The 26,681-nt window shown below is 42.4% G+C and overlaps 1 protein-coding gene across 1 annotated transcript in view; it reads right to left on the reverse strand.

Moving 5' to 3' along the window:
- Positions 1-26,681, reverse strand: part of RASL10B (RAS like family 10 member B) — a 210,775-nt gene that overhangs the window by 103,532 nt on the left and 80,562 nt on the right. Inside the window, exon 2 of the mRNA XM_069226740.1 lies at positions 23,561-23,938. Coding sequence (XP_069082841.1) covers positions 23,561-23,776 — 216 coding nt within the window. The 5' untranslated portion in view covers positions 23,777-23,938. The remainder of the gene's footprint in view (positions 1-23,560; positions 23,939-26,681) is intronic.

The raw sequence follows: 26,681 nt of genomic DNA on the forward strand, positions 1-26,681 counted from the left end.
GAAGAGCAACCACAACCACCTTCATAGCCCACAACGAGGGAACACACTGACTAAATGAAAGCTCCTCCAAGCCATACAGAACATGATGCCTGCAACCTACTGTTATAGCCTTGGCCCTCCTTCCGGTGCTGAGGGGTCCCACTTGTAAGCACTGTGAAGCTTCAGGATAAACAAAGTGAGTAGATGGATGGGCCCTTTGTTCCCTCCTCTTCCTCATCTGTGCCTGTAGGGGAAATCTGTTCCTTTATCCTTGTTACATTTACCTCACAATTGTTAGCATCAAGGTCAAGATCACAAGACACGTAGGCTACCTCTGCCGGAAGATGGTTTCTCCCACTGATGTACTTAAGAGGGTCCAATCACCAACTACCCCACTCTCTGGCTGCACAGGGGACCCCTACTGACTACATGTTTTGCCTAAGAAGTGAACTCATGACTTTGCTGCATTTCCCCCAAGTTTGCACAATTCGATTATTCTCCCCCCATGGGTGCAATGTGCAACAACATCCCTTTTAAGTCCATGGAGATCCTGTGATAACAACCAGCTGATCGTGACCCTGGTGGAAGTCACCCCTATCAGACAAGTACAGCTAGCTATATAGTCATTACTAGGCAAGGTAAGCTGGTGAATGAGTATACGAGGGGCAGGTTCAGAGCACCTGCAAAACCTACAAAAGTAGTTGGGGGCGAAGGTTCCGACCAAGATGGCATCAGCCTGCCCGTGAGTGGACACAGATCTTCCAGGAGAATAGACTCAGTGGAGTCTGCTCAGACAAAATAGGACAACATTTTAGAGTCTACTGTGGAGATTACAATGATGGTAGAAGGGAAAATCGATTTGCTGGGGATTGATCTAAGCTGTTGATGAGATGATCAATGCAAGCTCTTGGAAATGGTTCACCATACAGAGTCAATGCTCCAAGAGCTCCAACCCCAGACATCAGACTTACAGAAACAAGCGCAGGAGTTTGCAGACTGGCCACACTGTGAAGGCCGAGCGGAGGACACTGAGGGTAGGGTCAAGAAGAACAATGTGCAAATAATTGGGATGCCAGACGGGACACAAGTTGATAGCCCCACGCACTACAATCAGTCCTGGTTATCTGACATAGTAGCCCCTCTAGAGCTATCAGGTCAGCTTGGTTCACATCCAAGAGAGCTCATCAGGTCCATGGTGGCCAAGATCATCAACTTGTGAGACCGAGGTATAATACTAGCAGAAAAGTCATGATTTTCCCAGACTATATCCTTGCAGTCCAACACTAAAGGGGCTACTTTATGGAAGTCAAACGCAATCTGTGCACGTTGGGTCTAGGGTATGCACTTTTGTTTTCTGCAAAGCTGTTTTTATTGCTGAGGATGTTTGGGGTTCTGTCTCACCAAGATAGCAGAATAGCTAAGAGGATGTTGGATTTTCCAAGAACAATGTATAGGTTGGTGGGTGAAGAAGGAGCTTCATATGTTTGCCTCCAGTTATACCTGACATAATTGGCATAGTTTTCCCCCAGACTTGTGGCCTTCAACCCTCTGTTCGCTAAATTCATTTTTGTTGGCTTTAGGACTAGGAGCACTTTAACATTGCTAATCAGTGCTAAAGTGCTTGTGCTGTGGCCCTGTAGTACACCTAATCAGCACAATTTATTTACTTTTAGATCACTACTGAATGGTACTATCAGTACCCAGGGCCTGTAAATTAAATGCTACTAGTGGGAACCAGAGCTCATTGTGCCACTCACTAAAGTATCCCTGTAAAACATGTCAAAGGCCTGCCACACAGGCCTGCCACTGCAGCCTTTGTGTGCAGTTTTCAACCACATAAAATAAACCTTTGGGCAGGCCGATATCTTCATTTTTAATGCATATAAGTCACCCATAATGTAGGCCCTGAAGGCTCAGAGAGCAGGATGCACCGTTTTTAAAAAGTAAGGTGAGTGTGGATTGGGAGCTGATAGAGATATGCTGTTTACACTCAAATGAATTGTAATTTAAGATCCTTTTTAACTGTGAAGTTGGATTTTAAGTTACAATTTTGAAAATTGCACTTTTAGAAAGTTGGCATTTTCTTGATCCAACCAACTGAGCCTTCTGCGAGTGTCCTAGGTCAGATGACCATGAATGACTGCATTTGAAGTTTGTGTTTTGCTTCTAGACAAAGGAGGCTTACGTGTGGACCGGATTGGCCATCCTGACAGCATTACTGGAAAGGAGCTGTAGTGGGCCTCACACTTCAAAGCACCTTCCCTGCACACAAAGGAACCTGACACCAGGACTGCCCTGCACTTTGTCACCCCAGACAGTATGGAGCCTTGATGAAGGAAAGGGCAAGAACTTTCCAGAACCAGTGTTGGGGGTAGGTCAGGGAATACCCCTAAATAAAGGATGGCACCGGGTGTAAATACTAGACCTCTAGAGCTATTCATTGGAACACACCTAGACGTGTGGAAGATTCAGAAGGACTCCCTGCTGCCAAAGGACTGCTTTGCTGCTTGAAGGACTGCCTTGCTGTCTGAAGGATGGCTGGACCTGCTTCCTGTGGAATCAGGCTACACAGAGTGACTCAAAGGGTCACTTGGCTGACCTTATGTGTGAGTTACACGGACACAACAAGCTTCAGAGGCTTCCACACAACTGCCTAGCTGAGCAGGTGCAACTCGCCCTGCCTGAGCCCTGCTGCTGGTCTTTTTTTGAGTGAGTCCAGATCCCCAAGAGGTACCCTTCATGTCCTGGACTCTTGGCTGGCATCAGTGGGAGCTCTTCCAAGACGAAAAGATGAAAATCCTTAAGTTGGGGCTTTTCGCGAACAGTGCTGTTCGCTACGAAACTCAGCCACCCACCATGACCGCTGTAGTATGCATAGGAAAAAGTTTGTGGAAGACTTTGTGACACAAAAGAGTTAACTAGCTTAGGCAGTCTTGATGAGTGGAAATGCATGCAGAAAACCTGTGCACAGTGTTAACTTGTGAAGCTTGCTTTTGACATTTCACAGTGTTTTCGACATCTCACAAGTGTATGATGCTTGTTTTTAACATCCTTAGAACATTGCTATCTTACTTACCGCATAACATTGAGGCTGTGCTAATATCAAGAGAACTTGTGAATAAGATTGATGGGTACCAGAAAGAACGGAATGGTAAACACTGATAACACCAGAACCTGAGGGAAGCGAATAGAATATTGTAGAATACTGCTTAAGTTAGCTTTTAGCGTACAAAAAAAGCTCAGGTGTCAAAGCTCGGGGAAGCCTGAAGAAGGAGTCATTCAGAACTGCTTACGCCCTGCAAACCACCCTGTCACCATGTCTGAGGGGGTAAAAGCAGAATAGTCGGAAAGAGCTTCCTGGTGTTAAGTTCCAGGGGTAAAGGGACAGATTCTCATGGTTTATCATGATCTATATAATTGTTACGCAGTTTTAGATTAATTGCATTGTGAATAATTACTGTTTCTTTCTCATGTTATCATTGTGCTCGCACTGCACTGTAAAGACACATGCCATTGTTCTGCATTCATTATTGAACCTATTGCTGGTTATGCAACCATTCTGTTGTTAATATTTCTGTCATATTCCTTATTGCTTCTTTGATTAACTGCATTGCAATTGATTCCAGACAGTGGGGGGTCATTACAACCTTGGCGGTCTGCATGGCAGACCGCCGAGGTTGCGGGCGCCAGAATACCGCCATTGCTGGCGGTATGGCTGGCTCCCTATTTTGACATTTCCGCTGGCCCAGCGGAAAAGTCACATCAACATTGCCGCCGGCTCGTAATTGAGCCAGCGGCAATGCTGATGTGCAGCGGGTGCAGTAGCACCCGTCGCACATTTCACTGCCCGAAATGCGCAACGGGGCTCTGCCTGGGGGCCCCTGCACTGCCCATGCCAAGTGCATGGGCAGTGCAGGGGCCCCCAGGGCCCCCCTGAGTCCCCTTACCGCCAGCCTCTTCCTGGCAAACCGCCAGAAACAGGCTGGCGGTAGGGGAGTCATAATCCCCAGAGCAGCGCTGCCCTGGTGGATTATCACCGCCGGGGCTAAAATGGCGGTATACCCCCCAGTGTGTTTTATTACCATTGAGCTAGTAGTGTACTGTAAACTTCATTGTGACCATTGGGTTCAGCATTAAGGGTGAAAGGTTGGATTCTCCTGTGTCTAAGTGACAGATTTACCTCTGTGCCTTAATTCACTGCATCATGATGAATTACAGCATCTACCTCTAACCATGTTGCTAATGTATGGGTACATATAGATTCATGAAAATAGTCTGCTGTTTGATCATCGTTACCAATATATGTGCTTGTGTTAGTGTTTCATTAAAGTTACATTGCATTAGCTACGTGTGTGTGTTGCTCCTCACTGAGTGTCCTTGTTGATTTGTATCTGATTAACAGCACTCATATTAGTTTCCAGCACCCAATCCAAGACAATTGGCCTAGTCGGCAGGATACAAATCAATAATGCCTCTGTGGGGATGCAAAAGAGATAAAGTAGGTAGAGAAAGGCAGAAGGGGCAGAGACCAGGTCCATTACCGAGTGGTTGTCGAAAGACCTGTGTTCTGGTGTTGCAGGAACCCTAAACTAGTGGGCAGCGCCAGAAAGGCTTTTCCTGACTGCACTCCAGACAATATGTGAGCAAATATTAGCAGTGCTAGGGGCTCCTGAGATAAGGAAGCTGTGGGGTGAGGTAGCAGCCTTGCAAGATAGAATGGAGGCAAGGTGCACTCCATTAGCAGTGCCAGGGGGCTCCTGAGATAAGAAACCTGCGGGGTGAGGTTGCAGCCATGTAAGATAGAATGGAGGCAAGGTGCACCTCATCAGGAGTGCAAGGAGTTCAGCAGAAAAGCAAGCACTGGGTACCCTCCGCTGTGCAAGTCAGAGGGTTGGTGCGCACAGAGGATTGGAGTCCCAGTACATGCAATGGATCAGTTTCTGACAGTGATGAGTGGAACTGGGACAATAAAGGAGAAGTATATGTAGCAGAATTGAATGAGGATGTAGATGAAAAGGGAGAGGATGTAGGTATGAAAGGGGAGGCTTTAAAAGCTCGCTGTGCAGAACAAGTCAAAAGGACTGGGTGGAGGACAAGTGCAGAATAACCATCGAGTGAGTGATTGTACACAGTGTGAGTTGTTAGAAATAACACACATGTTTAGGGATAAGCCTGAGGAGCCCCTGTTCAAGTGGCAAGTTAAGTTACAGGACATAGGGGCAGGTGGAATATTTTCATTACTTTTTCCTAGGTGAGATGGTTAATAGGGAGATTGATTGACTTCGTGCAGCAAAAAGGGTGGGCTATCAATCACAAAATGATTACTATTTGGTCAGAACTGGTGAAGAACAGACTACAGAAAGTGACTGAAATAGTGCAGCAGTTGAAGGTGCCTACAACAAAAGCAGAAGTGCATACGTTTGTTGGGTTGACAAGGTTTTGGAGACAGCAAATTACTCATTTTAGGTTAATTCTAAAACAATAGTACCAAGTGAATAGGAAGAAGTACATTCGTCAGTGGAGGCCTGAGCAGCAAGAAGCTTTGGAGGGAATAAAGAATACATTAGAAAAGTACCTTGTTCTAGGTCTCAAAGCAGAAAGGGGTAAGTCTGAGCTAGAAGTGGCGAGGTTGGATGATATGCAGTGTGGGATCTGTGGCAAAGACAGAGAAGGATGAGAGTTCAGAAGGAATTATGATCCAGAAAGCGGACACCCTCAATGAGCAATTATATCCCTGTAGAGAAGGAGTCAGTGGGACCATGTTGGGCATTAGCACAAACTGAACACATTACAAGGGACTGACCAGTCACCTTAGGAACACAAGTTCTCATGTTAGGCTGGATGAGAGAAGGAGGGGTAGGTGCTAGAGTAGGTAGAGCATAGGAGTCTACCTTGTAGGGTGGAAATGGTATCTGCAGCATAGAGCAAAGCCTAGTCCCACAGCAGTATATAAGCAACAAGAGGATATGCCGGGGGCTGTAGACTTGCAGGTAATAGTCCCCCATCAGAAGCAACTGAGACAGAGCTTCCTCCATTCAAAACTGCCCGACCTTTTGAAAAACTCAGTGAGAAAGAGCAGCAGAATGCATGGTTCATTGAGGGACTGCCCGAGACCAGCAGAGCAAAAGACAATGGCAAGCAGTTGCAGTCCAAGCAGCGACAAAGACGGTTCTGGTGCGAGGAGGAGCTAATGGTTCGAACACGTATTCTGACGTGCAAGGGGTGGCAGCAGTGATCGAGCAAGTCCATAGTAGAGATACTGACAGCTGGGCCACTTATTGAGGTATGGTGGGCTGAGCACTGAGCTGGCACTGAAACGGATGGAAAGTCACAAGCACCCCCGTCTTGGGTGGTAAGCAGCTGTGGGAAGAGATGTGGAAGAAAGGGCAGGTGTGTCAAATCTCTGGAGGACATGTGGAGGGGCCACTGTCCATTGGAGATCCCCCTTGCATCTCTGTTCAGTAATGAAGTGGATCAAATGACCAGAGCACGCTCAGTGGTCATTATCGAAAGAGGTGGAGTAGCATTAGCAAACTGGGCGCACACAACTTCAGGGCATCTGGGAGAGAACAGCCCTTTTGTATGGGTACAACAATGACAAATTCCAGCCTTCAAGGAGCAAGTACAACAAGCAGTGAAGAAGTGACCTACATGTAACCAGAGTGAACAAATGCCCTTGCACAAGAGACAACACGGACATGTCAAAAGAGGAACTGCAGTTGCCACAGTGTAGCAACTGGACTGTATGAGACCCCTGCCTAAAGAAAGAGGCGAGAGCTATGCATCAAATATGGTGGGCACTCATTCTGGCCTAATGCTGCGTTTGCCTTGTAAATCTGCAGATTAAAAATCCACTTTGCAGTGGCTAGATTTCCTGATTAGACACTTCGGGGTGTCTGAAGAAATCCAGACAGGCAGAGGTACACATTTGTTAGGGAAAGCTAGAAAGAACTGGGATCAGGAAGAAAGTGTTCAGTGAGAATTACGCAATAGTTATTACCCACTTGCAGTAGGAGTGATTGAGAGATTCAGTAGTTTGCTGAAGGGACATATAAGGAAGTTATCAGTACAACAGAACTTGAAAGAATGGAGTGACCATCTAAATCTCGCATTGTTAGAGTTAAACAACAGCCTAATAGGGCAGCAGACCCCACTTATTCGCATGATAGAACAAAACACCGCATTCACATTCACCATGACTATTTGGAAAATAGACCGCAGAGCCAGACTTTCATTGCAAGCCACTACCGACAGTAAAGGATTAGGGCTATTCGTCCCAGAGGAGGATAAAATTCAGACAGGCCAGACAAAGGTAATACCATTAGGAATAGAGATGAAAGTGTGAGAGGGAACATACAGTAGGATGGCCTGCAGTGTAGCCTGGCGATCAAAGGCATATCTGTGTCAGGAGGAGCTACTGATCAAGATTACCGAGGGGAAATGAAAGTGGACCAAGGGAGATACTGCTGTGCCGTATCAAACAGTTGACAGGATTGCAGAACTAATCTGTGACAAAGCACAAATCCCACACAGATGGCAAGTTTGCAGAACTGATCTGGGAGAAAGCACAAATCCTACACATAGAGGGAAGATCTGGACCCACAGATACTGCCCAAAGAGGGGAGGGGGCATTTGGAAGCAGTGAAAAGAAAGTGCAACTACATATGTTGTGTTTATGAAGATTTTTAACGTGACTGTTTTATATTTGCAGTGAGGCTCACTTCGGGATCGTGAATGAGGAGATCCATGCCAGTGCTGTGGCTCCTGTTCCCTTTGACGCCTGTAACAGTGGGAGCCATATGACTACAGTCAGAAGTATAGGAGAATACCACCGATGACCTCACTGCAAGCACCCAACATTACAGTTAACAAAGGTTTGGTTTTGCTTAGCAACCTGCCAGTGCATGAACACACATGGATGGCCACCAAGGAGACGATTTGGAAGATGACAAGACCACAAAGTCACCTTACTTTTGGACTAACTGAGATACAAGGAATGCCTGCGAGGGTGCAGGGGCTAACATCTACCATGACCATGATGCGTAAATACTGAAATTAATTTTGCCCTTTTTGCTACTTCTAATGTATCACTGTGAGCAGTATGTATTATGTAGACAAAGAGCGAGTAGCTAGCAACTCAGGCGTTTATTCTATAGATAGCTAACAGATAAGATGTAAACAAGACGCACCATTCGCCACTGAGCTATGTAGATTATTCACTTTAAAAAAACAAAGGTTACAGGGATGTTATAGTTAGATTCTGAGTTTACTCGTACAAAACATTAGAAATTCAGCAGTTATAGTTATTTCAAGTAACTATAACTCGTGCTCTAAGGTAACTATAACTCACGTCCTTGCCACCCACTGCTAATTACCCCAGATATTACAGCACTCATTGATAATATCATAAATGTGGTAAAAATTAATATGCTCCCCAGATTGTTGTACCTCTTCCAAACCCTGCCTACCCCATCCCTTTTGAGGGCATTAAACAAAATGCAGGGTGATTTACGCTCATTCATATGGGGGGGGGGCAAACACAATCAGGTATCCGAAACACTCCTTATGCTACCTAAAAATAGGAACGGCTTTGCCTGCCCTAATTTACAAGATTATTATTGGGCATCCCACCTACGTTGTATCTCTGAGTGGGAGGAGCGCGAGAGCGAAAAACACTGGATACACATGGACAGAGCTGTTGCTTGTCGCCCATAATGGGACCTTGCAACTCCATCCCCCCAGTGCCTCCATGGTCACTCCTACATGTACGTTAATGGAGTTATGGGATAGGCGGGCCATGACAGGAGGGCTCTCCACATTCCCATCACCAAACACCCCCATCACGGTAATCTTGATTTTACACCAGCCCCTCCCGGGGATCCTTCCTGGATTGGGTAGGAGGCGAATGCTGAGTCCTTCAAGACCTCTTCCAAAGCAAGACTATTAAATCATTTAATCAATGAAAAACTGAATTTAATCTCCCAGACACAGCTCAACACCAATATCTCCATCCACCTAACACAAAGGTGTTCACCTGTCCCTTGACCCCATTTGAAACACTTGTTAGAAACTTTGAAGGCACACTGGGTCTCATATAAAAAAAGAGCACAAGTCTTCTGCCCTTCCACCCTTACCCGTGGAAATGGACTCAAGACGCCTTACCAGATACTGCCCAATCACAGTGGGACCAATTATGGAGAGACATCCCGTGTATTTACAGAAGCAATCCCCAACAAGTCATAGCATACAAGATTTTGCTGCAATCGCATTACACTCCAGCCCTCCTTCACACTATATACCCTACGACCTCCTCGCTCTGCTGGTGCTGCAGCACACAAGAGGGAGACTTTCAGCACATATGGTGGACCTGCTCCTCTCTGACTATGTCCTGGAAAGAGGTTCTAAGCCATATCAAGAGCACATTGGGCTATCCAATACCAGCAGACTATCACACAATCATATTGGGAATCCACCCGACCTCCCTAGAGGACATGACATGTGCTGACTGGTATCTTATAAGCCACATGACTGGAGCGGCTAAGCAGCTTATAGTGTGAGCTTGGAAATCCCCTGCTGATCCGCTGGTGGCGTCCTGGTTTACGTAGCTCTGGCACACTATGGCTATGGAACAAATGACACACAAACTAACCTTTACTGATAAATACGTTCCTACACCTATGGACACCTCTCATTAATCATATGTCCCGTCTAGAATATCTATGTTTCCAACCTCCTAGACTCCGCACACTCCACCACTTTGACTCACCGGCTTAGGTATGTAAGTTCCCCCACTCCGGGCCCACTCGCACTTCCAGGGTCACAAGGCTTTGAATCCCGGCTGCACTTGCGCCTCTTGCTGGACAATACGCAAACCGAAGACTTCCTCTCCCTTTTCCTCGTGGCTCCCATTGCCTTGCAAATCCTACCCTTGTTCGAAACATCCCCCCTTCTAGTACACACGCGAAGATGCTTAGACACGGAGCAAAGTCCATTGCGAATCTCTTTTTGTCCCCAACGAACTTGGAACACCTGTGTTCCACTACTGCACAATACCGCATTGTTTCTTTGTTTGTACTGCTATTGATGAATGTAAGCTCATAACTCTTAGTTCTTCCTTCTATCGGCTGCAAAATTGCTGTAAAATATTAATAAAAAAGATGATGAGCCAAAGAATGGCAGGCTGTTAGCTTGGCTGGGTGGCTCCGATATCACAGGTATACTCCTGACTAGTATCATGGACCTCCATAAGGCCATAAACAATAGTAGAAGTCGATCAATAAGGTATTCCTTGACTACTATAAACTATGTAATAACCATGACAAAATTATGGGCGGTAATATAGATAACTTCTTAACAGATATCTTGCTCCTCCAGCTTGCATTACAGGGTGGTGACACCAAGGGGAAACCAGTCTCCTTCCCATAGGTATAAGACACCATCTCACTCCACGTGCATAGTGAAGTTCTAGGTGCAGATGGTCTCCTCATGGAATTCTATGTGGCCTTAACGAACCAGTTGGCCTTCGAGTTAACAGTAATGTATAAGAAGGCTTTAGAATGAGGTGGCCTCCACTACACCGTGCATGAAGCCCTTGTTGCCCTCCTAAAACCTGGCAAGCCCCCAAGGAGCTAGTGGTGTACAGGACCCTTGCTATTCTGAATGTCGATTTTGAAATACTTGAAAAATAACAGCCAATAGTTACTACGTCACATACCTTGCCTTGTACACGAAGATCAAAATGGCTTCATTCAATGCCGTGGTGCATCACAGAACAGATAACAGTTGCTCGAGATCACAGTGATGCCTTCATTGACATAGCGTGGATTGGCAGTATTAGTGATTCACATAAAGAAGGCATTTCAGACCTTGACCTGGCAATTTCTACACAAGTTTCTGAATTGCTTTGGCAAAGGATGCCACTTTCATAGCTGGATAAAGGTCCTTTATACCTGGCCTGTTGCACAAGTGGGTACAGGCAATCTCACAGCAATATCAGGACTGCTGAGGTAACCAGACAGGGCTGCCTCAGTTCTCCTCTCTTATTCGCTCTAGCAATTGAACCTATATGCAGATGGTTCGCTGTTGAGCTGCAGAAAACATCCTTGTCTCAGTCAGCAGAACACTCAAAATCTTCTGACGTTTATCCAGGCTGAAGTTGAACTGGGGTAAGCCCAGAACTACTCTGACTTGGGAGGCTTCTTCGGCTAGGCTCCCTACCTTCAAGAACTTCACATTAAAATATCATAAGGTAAATGTCTATCGTACCGAAATTGGAGAGCTAGATGATAACACTGGGCGAACTACAAGGTAGCTTCAACTACAGGTGACCTTTTGGAGGTCCCTTCAAATTGCAACAGCTCATCTACTTTATTATTACACTAACGTGCTAATCATTATCTACAGGCAACATTTCAAGGAGTTTGAGGGTCTACTGTTGGACTTCATATTGAATGGAGGTCACCGACGAGTAACCCTAAACACTTTCAAAAATATAGGTGGGTCAAGCTGTACTTGGGGTTCCCAACTTTGAACTGTACTACTTGATGGCCCAAACCCAATGGCTGACATGCTACCTTGCAAGATGTCAAACATGTGAGTTCAGGAGTAAGACCCGGGGGACCGAAACAGCTAGACTAGCCTGATAGGTCATGCATCTGTCTAGGCAAAGCAACTCCACATCCTGGCCTGAGGGTGCAGAGCAATACTACCATTGGCGCGCACTGTGACATACACAAGGGTGACCACCATCTGAACCTCCCATTATACCTGAATTGTTTGCCTTTATAGGACTCTGTAATATTAACAGGGCATAACAATGGAAGTTGAGCTCCCTAAGGTGAAAGACCTCTTTGAAAATGGAGTTTTAATTCCCATTTTGATCCACTAACCAATGGGCTGCCCGCCCCCTGCCTCAATCCAACCACTGGATTATTTTTGGGACACACAGCAATATTAATTGAGGTGTGCTCATTATGGGGGATATTAGACATAGGCCGACAGACACATTGCTATCTGCTGTCAATTTATACCATGGATACCAGCAGAGGGCTCATCGCCTGGTTGTGTAGGTCTCTATTAGATTTGTGTCACTCATCACTGCCCAAGCTGAGGCTCAGCTGGGAAAAGAACTTAGATCACTCAATTAAAAATAAAACTGGAAGAAGCTTCTCTATACCCCAGAAATGACCTCCAAAATGCTTGGCTCCACCAAATCTAGTATCACTCGCATGGAGCATACATGTCCCCACTTATGGTTATTAAATCAGTTACATGGGCTGCCAAGTTGTCTCCACTGCCACGCCGATAAAGCAGATTTATTCCATATGACGTGGGTTTGCCCTGTTATCATCCAGTTTTGTTTCCAAGTCAGAGATACTATGGAGAGAGTAGTGGGTAGGAAACATTACACCGACACCAGATACTGGCCCTCTGGGTTTTTCCCCTGCCATAGGGGCAACATTTGGTGACTTACTGTGGACTCTGGCTAAGAGTCCCATAGTAATCCAGTGGAAATCCATAACCACCTTACATATTCACCAATGGGAATCAGCAGTTAAGTAATTTAGGGCTAGTGAGACCACTGTATTAAATAAAGAAGAAGCCCTTACCAGTACTGTATTGCCTGTGAATGGGCGAGGTGTGTCTAGGTCTTTTTATGAGACTAGAAAGGACGATACAAAGCTCCCTTTGGAAGGAGGAAGGCATTCCTATTACTTTGCAAACAGATTCCCTTAAAGTGACAGTAGTAATATGCCGCGGGATACTTACCCCCCACAAAGTCCCCCTTCCTGGGGTTACTGGTCCAACCCATGCTAGTTCATAGGTTCACATTGCTTTATGGAGTTTCATTCCCCATACACCAAGCCGCCAATAACAAACTCTGCACGATACCCAGTCCTGATCCTTTACCTGATCAAGCTATTAAGGAGTTATTTCAATGTTTGACTTTTGTTTCTTGCAAATTCATAAATTTGGTTTAAATGATAAAGTCACTACTTCATCTTTTATTGCCTTATTCATATGAAATACGTGACGTGCAAAAATAACACAATTTAAAGATTAGCAAAGCACAATGTTAAACGTAAACAATGTAACTTGGTACGAATAGCTGACGAAAATGTATTATGCTCCAATTGCCATTTTAACCATCTCCAGATATCAGCCTTGTGATGTACAAGGATTACAATGAAATGCCAATAAAACCGTTTAAAAACATGGTCCAGATTTTCAGAGGTTGCATATGTACTGTTTACCCCATTATGAAGTCAGGACTACAACAAAAACAATGCTCAAAGTGGTTTAGATAATCTACTCCAGCCTGGATCTGAGAAACCTGAGAGCAAAGTATTTATAACAAAGTTAATCTAACTGTACATCCTGCCTGCACTGTGAGGAAAAACGTAGGATTCTTCATAGCATTGATTGTGAGTACCCTAAAAGAATGACTGATCAAATGAACTGAACCATACATACTTTGATTGTGGCCTTCTATTAAGCTATTGGTACTTAGCAGAGAGAGACCCTCTAGCTAGGTGGACAAGGGAGAGGCTTGATCTACGAGTTAGAGCGCAAGTTAGAAGCACCGTCCGCATCTAGCTGTACATTAACACCACCGTTGTACTTTTTTTTCTTACAACTCAACTGACACATGCTTTATCCTCTCTTGCTTACGTCACAGGTTTGTTCTGTAGCACAGGAGGCAGTCCAACCAACCAGTAATCAGAATTTGGCAACAAACTTGTGCACCGTCGCTTTGAGTAACAGGGGTCTGCTGACTTGGTGGAGACTGAAAAATGCTGAATGTAGCGAGGTATCCAGAGGACACTGCTGTCCATCACACATTAAGTATTTCATATAGCAATTTCCACATACTGTACAGTGTTTACTAATGGGATTCCCCAATTCGGTCAATAATGAACTGTGGCACAGGGGCACAGCGACTATCTAATCCTTCAGTGTGGTATGCTGTGAAAGCTTGGGTTAAACAATCCCTGGTGGAAGACCACCTTCAAGCTCCACCCCTTTCCACAGGCAACATGAGAGACTCTGACAACAGCTCTCTCACTGGCCAAAAAGAATTGCATACATTTATCAAACTAAAGGCAGACACAAGACTTTCCACTCTTTCCCTTACCAGACAGTCATCATCACCAGCTGCTTGAGAACCTAACAGGAATCCACACCACCTTCACACAGCAGAGAACCCCTGGGTTCGAGCTCTACCATTCACAAGACAGCTACCGTCTTCTGCCATCATAAAGTCTAGGCAGAATTTCTCAGACAATGCATCTTGGAAGTAGACTCAGGACTCTGACACTTTTGAGTTTTTTTTTCCTAAGGCCAGGAAACAATTTAAGAGAAAAAGGTGACTGCAAAAGTTTGATCTACCTTACACTCTCTCTTTCTTCTTGTCCTATGCGCCAAGAGACCATGTTTAAAATTAAAACGACCACAATGCCACAAATATCTTTACAATAATACGTATTGTTTTTTAAGGCAAGCTCATGTTATGTTCCCTATTCCTCAGTGATCCACCATTGTTCGGCAGTAACTACGTAGAGGAAATGTTCATTCCAAACACCTGTCTCTTTCAGAGGAATCATTAGTTAATTAGGAACGTAGAAATTGACTTGCTTCACTAGATTTCTCTTCATAAAAGCTCTTAAAACATTCTGTTCAGCCAAATCAACGTCGGTTTAGAATTTGTATGGAGCCCAACACTGATCACAAGATTGACCTGTTCCCTCCAGCACTGGCAGAGAAACCATCACAGAATAGAAAAAAAACAATGTGCTTGGTTAAATTAAAGATGTCATGAAAGATCAATGAACACACATCAGAGTTGAAGTGCTTAGCTCCAACAGTGCACTTTTTTGTTTGCATTTGAGCAATCACAGTCCTGCTTTGATGATGGTAAAAATAAATCTCAAAGTGGCAGGATGCAAATTGACTTGATCTAGAACAATACACGCTGGACATCTCAGGCAGAGAACAGAGCAACTTGAACTCTCTGCTGCAGGCGCCTACCAAATTCTCGAATGTGGCATTTTTCAAATAAGCAGAAAACGAAAGGAAAGACTTCAAACATTAAGATCTGCTACTGGGCTCTATATGATACTTGCTATTACAAGTTCAACTGTTTGCATTACAAAAAAGGACCAATGTCTGACTCTTTAACCAATCCTGTAAATTGTACTAACACGTCATTTGTAGCCAGATTAATACATCCACAATTAAACACTTCCCATCATTTAGAAGATATATGTTGGAATAGATAACAGTATTCATTTTATCCTCTTTTATTCTTTCGAAGGGGCACAATATATTAAATATAGAAAAGCTCCTAAGTTGTTTTTCACAACTGCCCAGTTTGGAGCAAATCCAATCTTTACATCTGGTCACGGTTCAGTTTTTAGTCTTTCGGTCAGAAGTTCACTATCTACAGAAAATATGGGATCTTTCAATAACACTGCAGGATTTTGGGATTAAAGTAAAAAACATAGAAAAACCTAGGTATCCCTTTATGTTACAACAAACTGTAATCCTAGTCCATATCGAGATGCATGGTGCTAAAGATATGACGTCCGCAAAGAGTAGAAAACTACTTACAGGAAGTGGTCGAGCACTTACATCACAAACAGCAAGTATAAAATCAAACTGGATTGTAAAACCCAAGGGGGCAGACAGGTAAATGAACAAAATGTTGCATCTGGGTCTCAAAATGTTTTGAAAGAAAAATACTGGATAATTTATTCACTATTTCTACTAAAGGGAATTTTCAACCCTGACAAAGATCTTGATTATGCCTTAAAGCTTGGGGACCTGGAATACTGCAGAAGCTCACACAATACATTTAAACAATACTGAAGACTCTGCACGCTTTCTTAGGTGATTTCCATTTTTCTGTTTACAAGGACTACATGATACTACACCTTTTCCAATATAAGGCTTCACTAATTATGACATTCGTGCAGCCAAATTTTGAAAAGGTCTGGCAGGTGCCTGGCTTGTTATCTTTGTTTCCAATCCCATGAATTACAAATGTCAAATTACTAACTCTCCATATATGTGTTCATGTTCTTGAATTAATACATTATAAATATAAAGGCATTGAAAAACAATACATAATTAGTTAACACTTATTTGGCACTCAATCTAATTCAACATACAGTAGATTCATGCATTTTAATAATAGGCAACCTTTATGTTCTATACACTGCAAGAATTCATTTCCACATGCAAACAAATTTTTCATCTTCTCGATCATCTTTTTTACTGGCACAAAATAATTTAGGAGGCTGAATGTCTGGCTCTATTAAGACAGAGAGCCACGCCATTCTTATTTCTCTAGAAATAAGGGTAGTAACATTGATTAGAAACAAAGTCAAAAGTATTCTTTTTACTATGTTATTGATTTAAAATGGAGCCTCTGTTAGATACTGATGATACGTTTAGTAGAAAAACTGGAGAAGGATCAATAATTCGGAGCAATACACAAGACCACACCCTCCCCCTCTCCTTCGAGCTCATATTTTAATTTCTACACTCTTTCTGCCATTCTGGGGTCTTTAACTGGGTCTCCCACAAATGCCATCTTTTGTTCTCAGATTTTACCCTCGTGGTAGACAACTCAGTTGAACACTTCCTGATTCCCCCATGCTGATGGATCCCTCCTAACTCCCCTTCAAATATACTGCCCCTGCCCTCCTTGCCTGAGCTTTTAGCCACTCTGACTCCATGTTACTAACAGTTTCATCCTCATTATCCACACAGAACTACTGCTTGTTGCATCATCCCCTACCTAGTGCTCACTCCCTGAAGAATAATCCTTGGGTTTCAAGCTGCCTGGATGCATCTGCAAACCTAAGAGCAACAGAACAATTGCTACACTGAATGAGGATGATCTTCATCAATGTATCTAAAGTTATGGGACCTTTAGTGTAGCCAACAAACCTATTTTGGGGCTCAAGATACCTCACCCCAAACACCCAGAACCACAGACCACCCCGATCACACCATCCAACCAGAAATATGGACCTCACCAACTTCATTCAGGTTCCCACTGGCCGCCCAAACTGTCCTGTATCCAAAATTACTCACTTAACTGTACGATGCCCGCTAAATAACTGCTGATTTGCAGTTAAACCCTGCATGGAGCTTTCAGACACAAATGTGAACTTCAGCCTTGATATACTCGTCCTTCCAGAAAATTGGCTGAATGAAGCTTCAAACAATGCCCTAGACAATCTTACCCTTCCACATTATTCAATTCTCTGTTGTGACCATATCTGACAAGGTGGTAGAAATTCAGCAATTCATAGGAGCACGTTTTGCCGCAAATTACTTCAAACTGATAATTTCCCTTACTTCTAATGCTCATCTATTAAAGTCAGTGTCTGTAAAATCTCTAATCTCAGAATGAACATCATATACCACCCCACCTGGTGAAAACAACATATTTGTTGAGGAATGAATTGAATTGAGATCATCACAGCCGATACACTCAGAGCCCCTCATCTTCCTTGGAAACGTCAGTATTCACTTGGGTGCAGATAACAACAAACTTGGTCTTTTCTTTTCTGAGGGACAACGACTGCCTCCAACACTGTCAGAAACTAACACATTACAAAAGCTCTATTCCTAATCTCATTATCTGAAAGTGCACACACTTGACAAGTGAAGACCCATTCTTGTGGATTAGTATGGTCATCTGCAAATCCCTTTCAAGCTATCCACTGCCCAGGCAAAAGAATTGGGGCAATTCAAAAGAGAAAAATCATGGTTCAGCGACCCAAAAAACATGAACAACCTGGCTAACAAGACTGGGGCTAACCTTTCTATCCTGGGTCCTAAGTGGAACATCAAATACATCTCCCCTCAGGTTCTCGAAGGATTTATTTATTAAAAGAAGTCATCTGAGGCACTTTGAAAAAATCTGGAAACAAGCACCATCACACTCACATCTTACTATTCACAGGGCCACCAGAAAAAACACATATTTGAACATCTTTAAGCTAAATCTAGCCATATTAAATCCATGACTGACACTGCTAAAATCGCACCAAGCTACTTTTCGAATATGATCAAACTCCCACCCCTCCACCAGCAGAGTCTCCATACGAGCAATTAAATGTGAAGAACTTCCAGTCTTGGCAGTGAAAGTAAAGTCTATTGAGCAATCACTTCCACCAAAAAGCTTTCCAGATGATTGCACATTGACTCTCAAAGCCCCGTGGTCCTAGATGCACTTTGACACAATCTCAGAGTCAAAGTTACTTGAAACTATAACTAAGGTCAAATCTTTCAATCACCTTCCAAAGCTTTGCCTGGCTTACTCAGCAAGTAAATGTCCTTGATGTTGCTACCGTACTGGAACTCCTTCCTGAAACAAGGTGTTTTCCCAAACAGTCTGAAAATGTGCCCCATCCTGAAATGGTCCAACGAAGACGACAATGACCTTAACATCTTTCACCAGATTTGAAAACTTCCCTTCTTCAGGAAGGTATTAGAAAGCTGTATAGCTATCGCTCCACATCCAGTCCAAACACCTCCTTAATATTTTCCAATCTGGCTTCAGGCAGGTTTGTGGCACAGAAACATCCCTCCTGCAAAATGTGGATGGCTCTCTCTGCCTCCTAGGCTCACAGAACTGTTGCCTCCAATACAGCCAACCACAATGCTTTGATCAGTATCCTGAAGGTATGCATGGGCATCCTTGGACAGTTTTAAAGTGGCTTAACTCTTATTTGTTTAGCCGTTCACAAACAGCGGAAATAGGGATCTTTGTCTCAGCAAAACCACCATAAAACAAGGGCTCGGATAACGCTCTGTCCTCTCTCCAAACCTGTATAATCTACCTGAAAATATCTGCCCCTGAAGGCATCTGAATTCTCTCTTCCACTCTTGACAAGGTTCAAAAATAGATGACCAACCACCACTTAAAAATATATCCAACTAAAGCTCATCCTCTAAAACATACAACGTCCTTAATCCAACAGTGGCTTGAATCCTTCTCTCCTGTGAACTGCAATCTTGCTTTTGTGCAAAAAGTTCTGTAACAGGAAATTTGAACGCACCTCTTCTTTTGTTTGCATCATGCAATGGTTCACCATTGATGCACAAACCCCAATTTAAGATTGCATGCATTAATCACAGTTCTACACATCTCCCCTCTCTCCTACTGGCCGGAAAACTGTAAGTCTCTGGAGCACAACAAGATCCAGAAACACTGAGCCCTTCCTGCTTGAACCTACAACTTTCAGGCAAGAATGCTGCATGAGACAGATATTCTTTGGTAGTGTAACAAAGCTTTGAAACCCCCTCCTATCAGACCTTCACAAAAATCTTGTCTGTTCAAATTCAAAAGGCAAATCAAATTTTTGGAGCCACCTTTGTTGAAGGGAGGATTGCTGCTTGCATCTCCAATGTTGACTTGACTTGTCTTTCCTGTTACTAACTGTTTGTTCTAATTTCTTGGTTACTTGCTGCTCATTTACTATGACAGCTAGTTAAAATGTCATTAATAGTATCAACTGATTGTTCCTTGTTTTCCTAGTGCTAAAAGGCTGGTTTTATGAAGTTTGTTAACCAAAACGTACTTCCTGCTCTCTTGTAAAGCTCTCTAATGCCTTTGGGCCAAATATGCCCTATATCTAAATGGCAAATACAATATATGCGACCAAGGACTCTTGTCGGCTCAGGTGGAATCACAGACTAGATACTCATTTGACTGTGTGGAATGATCGGATAGCAAATAATTCATGAGAACTTTGAATGAGATATGTGTTAAATTCTCCCCATGTGACCATACTGATGAATTTACGTGGCAAAATTATATTGGAGTGCTTTATGGTGAACCTGGTAAGTGAGAGTCTTATTGAGTTAAATATAATGTTCTAACTTTACTGCTTACAAAGTTTTTTGTTGCAAACTCGATACAAGCTAGCCACCATTCTAGGGTAGTGGTTATTAACCTGCGATCTGGGGACCTCGAGGGGAGGGGTGGAGGACATGAATCCTACTCCGGGGATCCGCAACTGCTTAGAAAATTAAACCAAAATTAACAGATTATTAAAGTGTATATAACTGAATGAACATTTTAAAACGGTCTGTAAACGTGAACAAATCTAAAATTGAGGGTAAAAATTAAGTTAGTATCCTCAGATTGATTCGTCGGAGCAATGCAAGTGCATCGAACAAATTATAACATACAATATGAGTGACCTTGAATTTGGAAAAGCTCCAACCTTCCTATTAAAATTAACATTTTGTTTTTATTATATTTGTTTGTGAAGTAAAATAATATTTCATCATTTCTGTATGTGTTTGATGAATGCTTGTGTCTTGTGTTATTTGTGTATTATTTTGTGCTTTAAATCAACAAAAATGTTTAGGCCAGGGACCCTTGATTCCAGTAATGACTAAGTGGGGGTAGCCGGATTGCAGTTAGGATTCAGTGGGGGTCCCCGGGTTCCATTAATGGTTAAGATGGGGTACACAGAAGAGAAAAGGTTAAGAACCATTGTTGTAGGGCACCCGGGCCAAATGAAATCATAATTTCTCTAATACAAAGAGATTCAGAGGGTTTGGAAACTTATTAACACATTTATAGAATAATATTATTAATGCAGGTAATCTATTTGTGACACCGGTACAAAACCTAGTCCTGGGAACTATCAGGTAGTAGTCAACCTATATTTGGAAGAGAAGAATTTTATTGAAATGCTTGAAAAATAGTTGTAACACAAACGCTTAATGGAGTTTACTGAAATGGTTTCCAAAAAAGCTGTTCCACTTCAGAAAACATTGGTGTTACAAGCAAACCCAAGCTTGGATAGTGATCTTTTACATTTGTTAATCAAGTTTCATATGGATATTTTAGTAAAGATTAAAATAAATAATACCTACTGAAACAAGGGCTGATTAATTCCCCCCCAACCCTCCCAATCTCCGTTTTATCTTCATACCTCTGATCTTCCTGGCTGCTTAATAGAGGCAAACGGTAATCCTCCAAAACTGACTTGTAGTTGAATCAGTTGTTTAACTTATGCTGATCATTTCATCATGACACAAAACCACAAGTTTGCAGAAATTATTGGACAAAGTGAATTTATTCAGCTTAGCCAATAAACGTATAGAAAAGATTATTACATTTCCCCAACTTCGCCAAACTAAAGTTTACTTGGTCAATTGGCAACTCTCTTAAAAAGAGTAAGGACATTCTTATAGATTGGATTTTAATAGATTACTGCATTGACTGGAGGAACCCTCTTTCCAACATTGTCTAAATGTATCTGAATTGTTGCTGGCCTCGGCAGATTTAACTATTGGCATGGTAGCCATACACTTGCTGCATCAATGTGGGTTTCAGGTGAAGGTTAATGCCATTACGCTTTATGGGGCCATACATTAATGGCACAAATAATTTCAAAATTGGACATTCTTCATATACAGTAAACAGTGCCATGGTACTAATCAGGCCATCGTTCACTAAAGAGTTTAGCCTTATGGGGCTGTTTTTTTTTTTAAGCTGATCAACAATAATGAGTATATATATACACAAATGTTTTAATGCAGACAAAGGCTCTTTAAAATATGATATTGACATTAGAATTATGTCAGAACAAAGTCAAGCACAATCTGACAATTCTTCTATCAATCTTAAAACATGTCTAGCTACATTAAGCAAGTGTGCTTAATTATGGATTACTACAGAGCAGGAATTAACTAATAAGATGATCTCTGAAATCAAGCCCTCTTTGAAACTTCAATCAAAGCAACCAGTCTATGCTCACAATTTGTTTACACTTACAAATAATAGTGCATATGGTACAAATATATTTTCAATCACCAGACAATAGTTTATAGACTCCTAATTTATCAACAAAGGTCAAAAACTGTTTTTATAGTGAGATTATAATTTTGGCAATATTACAATTTACTTAATGATTTGACTCACAGGGTAAACAGCAAATGTTATACTAGTTATGTATAAAACATATTGAGCAAATTTTATGTTTATTTCAATAGCTGACTTCTCAAAGAGTTACATTTCTCTGAATTATATTCAATGCAGGAGTCATGAGAGTAAAGTCAGCAGTTTTATGATATCAGTCTAAGGAGCTTTAAAAGTTAGTACTTGAGTAGTGTGTGCTGTCTTAGTATTCATATCTTAACCATTTTTTTATACCAGTCAAAAATAAGTAACAAGATTTGGCTACTGTTATAAATAGGCTGCTGCCTTGGATTCTGTTTATATCCTGGAGTTGTATGCAATATATGTTTTAACAAATGTCAACATTTTACTACTGTATGTGTTAAAGAATACTACCTAAAAATTGTGAACTGTTCACATAAAATTGATATGTAAATAATAATATATTTCAGTGTTAATTATTCTTGCCCAATTAGTAATTACCGGCCCTTCATATATCAGTGCTCTTCTGGTGTCAGTCCTAACTACAAACAATAATGGGTCTCATTAGCAATGCTCACTTAAATCTCATTAAAGTGACCTGCAAGTTCATTAAAGGTATCTCTTAACAAAGGTGTATATTTTTGCTGTTCCAATGAACTTTATAGCATCATAATGTTTTATAAACCTACTCTAAGTTAATGTAATATTTTCTATGCACTATTTATGTACTGCAATATTTGTGGTTTTCAAATTATCTTGCTTGGGGTCTCCTCTTGGTGATAATAATAGCTTATTTTTATTCGGCACTTCTTAGTGCTGTAATTAACAGGTTTACTGTTACCCAGTGTAGTGGCATTTAATTTACCATCCACAGAAGGATGAAGTCCAAGTCAGTCTTGCCTGGATTCATAGTTGTGACCTACAGCTCACAGCACATGTCAATAGAAAGCATTTAACTCATTGAGCAATCCAGTCGGGTCTTGATAGGCTGTCCTACAGCAGGGTAGTTCTAAGGGGTTCTAGTCTCGAATCCTTCCAAGGCAACTCCTCTGTACTTCTCAATGCATGTGCAGACCCTTGCTCCATTTTTTTCTTAAGGTGTACTCCCTGCCCTATGTATGCTATATACAAGTTCTGTGATATTTTGATGTATGGCTCCATATGGGTCATAATAATGACTGAAAGACACATGTTCCTATTGGTGTTAAAGTGTTGCTTGTGGCTAGAGAGAGAAGATATAGTGGTGTGATCTTGCTACAATATGCCACAAGTAAGACATGAAGCATTAGTGAACAGTTGATATTGCAAATAACTGAATGCATGACTGTGACCATCCTCAAAAGACATACTAAATTTTTAATCTTGTGCTACTGCTGCCCCTGCACCTTTCCTATTGGAGAATAAAGGTTTCCAGATTCCACTACGTGCAGTTTGGCACTTGCCACCAAAGGTGCAACACTAAAGACAAATAGCTCAGTGGTTTAGTATCTCACAATGCTCCACCTATTTTGCCACAAATGCAATGCCCTGTAGAGGAATTTGGAGGCTGCCAGAGAAGCCAGTGCCTTTGACTTTTCTGAGGCACTATTCTGATGGGAAATATCCAGAGTTTCATGTAAGTTGGGTGTTCCCTACCTTCGTACATTAGGACAAAGAATGACTTACCTGCAAGGTGTTAACTGGGAAGGAGGCTATGGATGGAAAGTCCATGATCTGAAGGTCGTGGACGTGGCCGTTCATGACCACGGCAGGCAGGTAGACGCGCCGTGCCTTTGTGGACACGCACACCTCGCTGAACTCGTTGTAAAGGAACTGACGGACGATGGCGCTCTTTCCGACCCCTTGCGCCCCAAGCACGGCGATCTTGAAAGTTGTCACCATGCCTCCCTGCCGTGGCCCTGCGTGACGTGGCAGCCGGCCCCCTGACACAGTCCACTGCGAGTGCGCTGGCAGGTGGGGCCCTGAACTGCATATTCCGGCGGCTGTGGGTTCAGCCACAGTCTGGAAGCATGTCCTCTTGGCCTTTAGGGAGGTGGGCTGGGCCTGGAAGGAGAATAAAAGGGATCAGTGACCATAGGAAACATCAGACTTTTGACCCTAATAAGGGATGGGGAGGATAGCACAACAAGAGAGACGCAACCATAAGTGGGGCAATATGCACACATAGTAGCTAGTATAAATTTCTAACTTTGTTCGAATGTTTACATCCTAACTGTGTTACTGAATACAAGCCAAACTATAATTAGAATCAAAAGGACTGTATTCCCAGAATGCAATGGCACGTGAGTTTGTAAACCTGGTGTAGCTCAAATCTCTCCTAGCCACTTTCTAGCAATTAATTTCAAATTTTAGTACAAGAAGTGCAGCACTACTAGGCCAAGCCAATCAATGGCTGATGTGCACTATTCAAATTATGGAGGATAAACTTTGCATCATACTTAAAAGAAGGGATGGTCCATAAAGTTAGATCATTCAGGCTTTTATCTGCATTTAACCAATGAATTTCATATTTCTCACAATAGGCTTTCATTTAGGACAGAAGTGCCCAACATAGGTCCGGAATCCATGCACGATTTTCAGGATAATTACTGCATTTCGCTGTTGTTTAAAGGTATCCTTTACAGATAACATGAAAAGCTGGCACAGGTTCGATCATCTGGGATCTTTGCTGGATACTCCATTCTGAGGTTAATGCTAGCTAACATCATAATCCTAAAACAAGCATTTGCAATGCAACAGGTCTCGCATTTGCTGGAGTTAGAGCTATTAGCACTGTAAATTCATAACTGGACTTTTCTTGGCACATAAATTGGTCAACCCTGCCTCACAATTTCATCTTTTACTGCCATATAATTCCAGTGGCCCTGCAAATAACTAAGGCACTTCCATTTACTTTCTTCCTCTATCTGCAGCAAAACATTTAAATGTTGCCATTTGGCATCCTAATTTAAATCTGTCATGCTAATTCCAATCGAATACCACTTGCACCACCCCACCATCAGAGGTGCTGGCTGGCTAACACAGTTCCCCCCAAAAAGACACAGGACAGCCAGAGAGGAGAAATAAACTAGTAGTCACCTAAAAATATCAAGTGTGTGCAAACAGTCATAGTGTAATAAGGATTTTAAGTTGGTCTGAATGATGGTCTTAATTGTATTAAGGGGAGATTTTTAAAAGATATACAATTATCATATAAACCTTTATCAGAAATAAACTTTTGGCATTAGACTTTAATGCTCAAAACAGCCCCTACAGGTCACCATAACAAAAATATCATTTGTAAGGAACATGCTCATGTAACCATATTGTTAACCCCTAGAGAGCATAACCCCATGAAAAAAACAGGAGAACGTAACGCAGTGTAACCAAATACTTAACCCCTACAGAGCGTTTTAAGGCTAGCAGGCCTACTGCAATGATATTACAAAAAAGGCCTTTAAGACAAATCTTCCCTCAGCGGTCAAACAAACATTCTAGCCATGAGAAAGCTTAAAAGACACTGAGTGGTGGTAGGTGTTATTATTTTGGGGTCCCCACTAAACTAGTGTGGTGGCTTAGAGATAATGTAGACAGAGCGTTTTGAAGGTGGTCCCATCGTCCTAGGATCACCACAGGCTGAGTTGTGAGCAAAAATGTTTTGTAAAAGTAATGCCCTGCAAAGCATCATGGGGCGAGTTTTCGTGCAGCGAATATTATAGTATGTTGAATGATCAGAACAGCCCCTAGAGTACACCCCAATAAAAAAGCATTTGGAAGAAACATGTTCATGTAACCATACAATAAGCATTTAGAGAGCATAACCACATGAAAAAAGAATGGGAGAATGTAATGCAATGTAAGCATATATGTAGCCCCTAGAGGGTGTAGTGCATTACACGTTTTCAAGGCTAACAGGCCTATTGCAATGATACTATACACAAGGAAAAAAAACATAACAATGCCAAAAAAACATAACTTCTCCAAGCTGTAAAACAAACACTCCAACCTTGAGAGAGCTTAAAAAGATAATGAATGGTGATAGGGGTTATTATTTTGGAGTCCCCACTAACATAGTGTGGGAACCCAGGATGATGAAGCAAGAAAGAGCACATTGTGGTCAATGTTTTGAAGGTGGTCCCATTGTCCTTTTTTTCCCTTTTTCTTCCCTTTTTCCCTGTTTATTCCTTCTTTCCCTTCCTTAGAGTCTGACTATAAGGGGACGCTCCCTCTCCTGGACACCGGAGGCTAATAGCCTCCTGTGATAGGGTAAGAAATTCTCCCCTTCGTGTTGTCCTTCTCGCTATGACGTGCCATACCATTATTTATGCGAAATATGCCTTAAGCACCCAGTATTGCTGCGTCTTGCATGCTCCCTTTCACGTGTGTTGTGGATTGCTGTGTATTGCTGTGTCACTTTGTCACCCCTAGTACCGGACTGATTTGTTTTACTTCCTTTAGGTACTCCCCAGGTATTTCCTCGGCAAGGTAGGCCCCCCCCCACCCATCCCGGTGTCACTTATTATTATTATTTCTATTCAATTGTTACTATCTATCAAACGCTTACTAAGCATGTATAGCAGGGATCCTTTGCCCTGATGAATGCCCCGAGACCTTCCATAGCTCAACTTTGAGGGCAGAAACATGTCGGCTTCTTCCTTGTAGATAGGAGACCCAGTGAGTCATCACTATCACTTTGGTGTCCCAGTCCTCTTTTTAATCACATCAAACAGAACCTCTTACTAAAATACTTACATAGGTATCTGTTTAGGTGTTTTTATTTTATTTCTTAGTCTAGCTGGATCCCTTT

Source organism: Pleurodeles waltl, chromosome 3_2 (assembly GCF_031143425.1).
Source record: "Pleurodeles waltl isolate 20211129_DDA chromosome 3_2, aPleWal1.hap1.20221129, whole genome shotgun sequence".
Lineage (NCBI taxonomy): Eukaryota > Metazoa > Chordata > Amphibia > Caudata > Salamandridae > Pleurodeles > Pleurodeles waltl.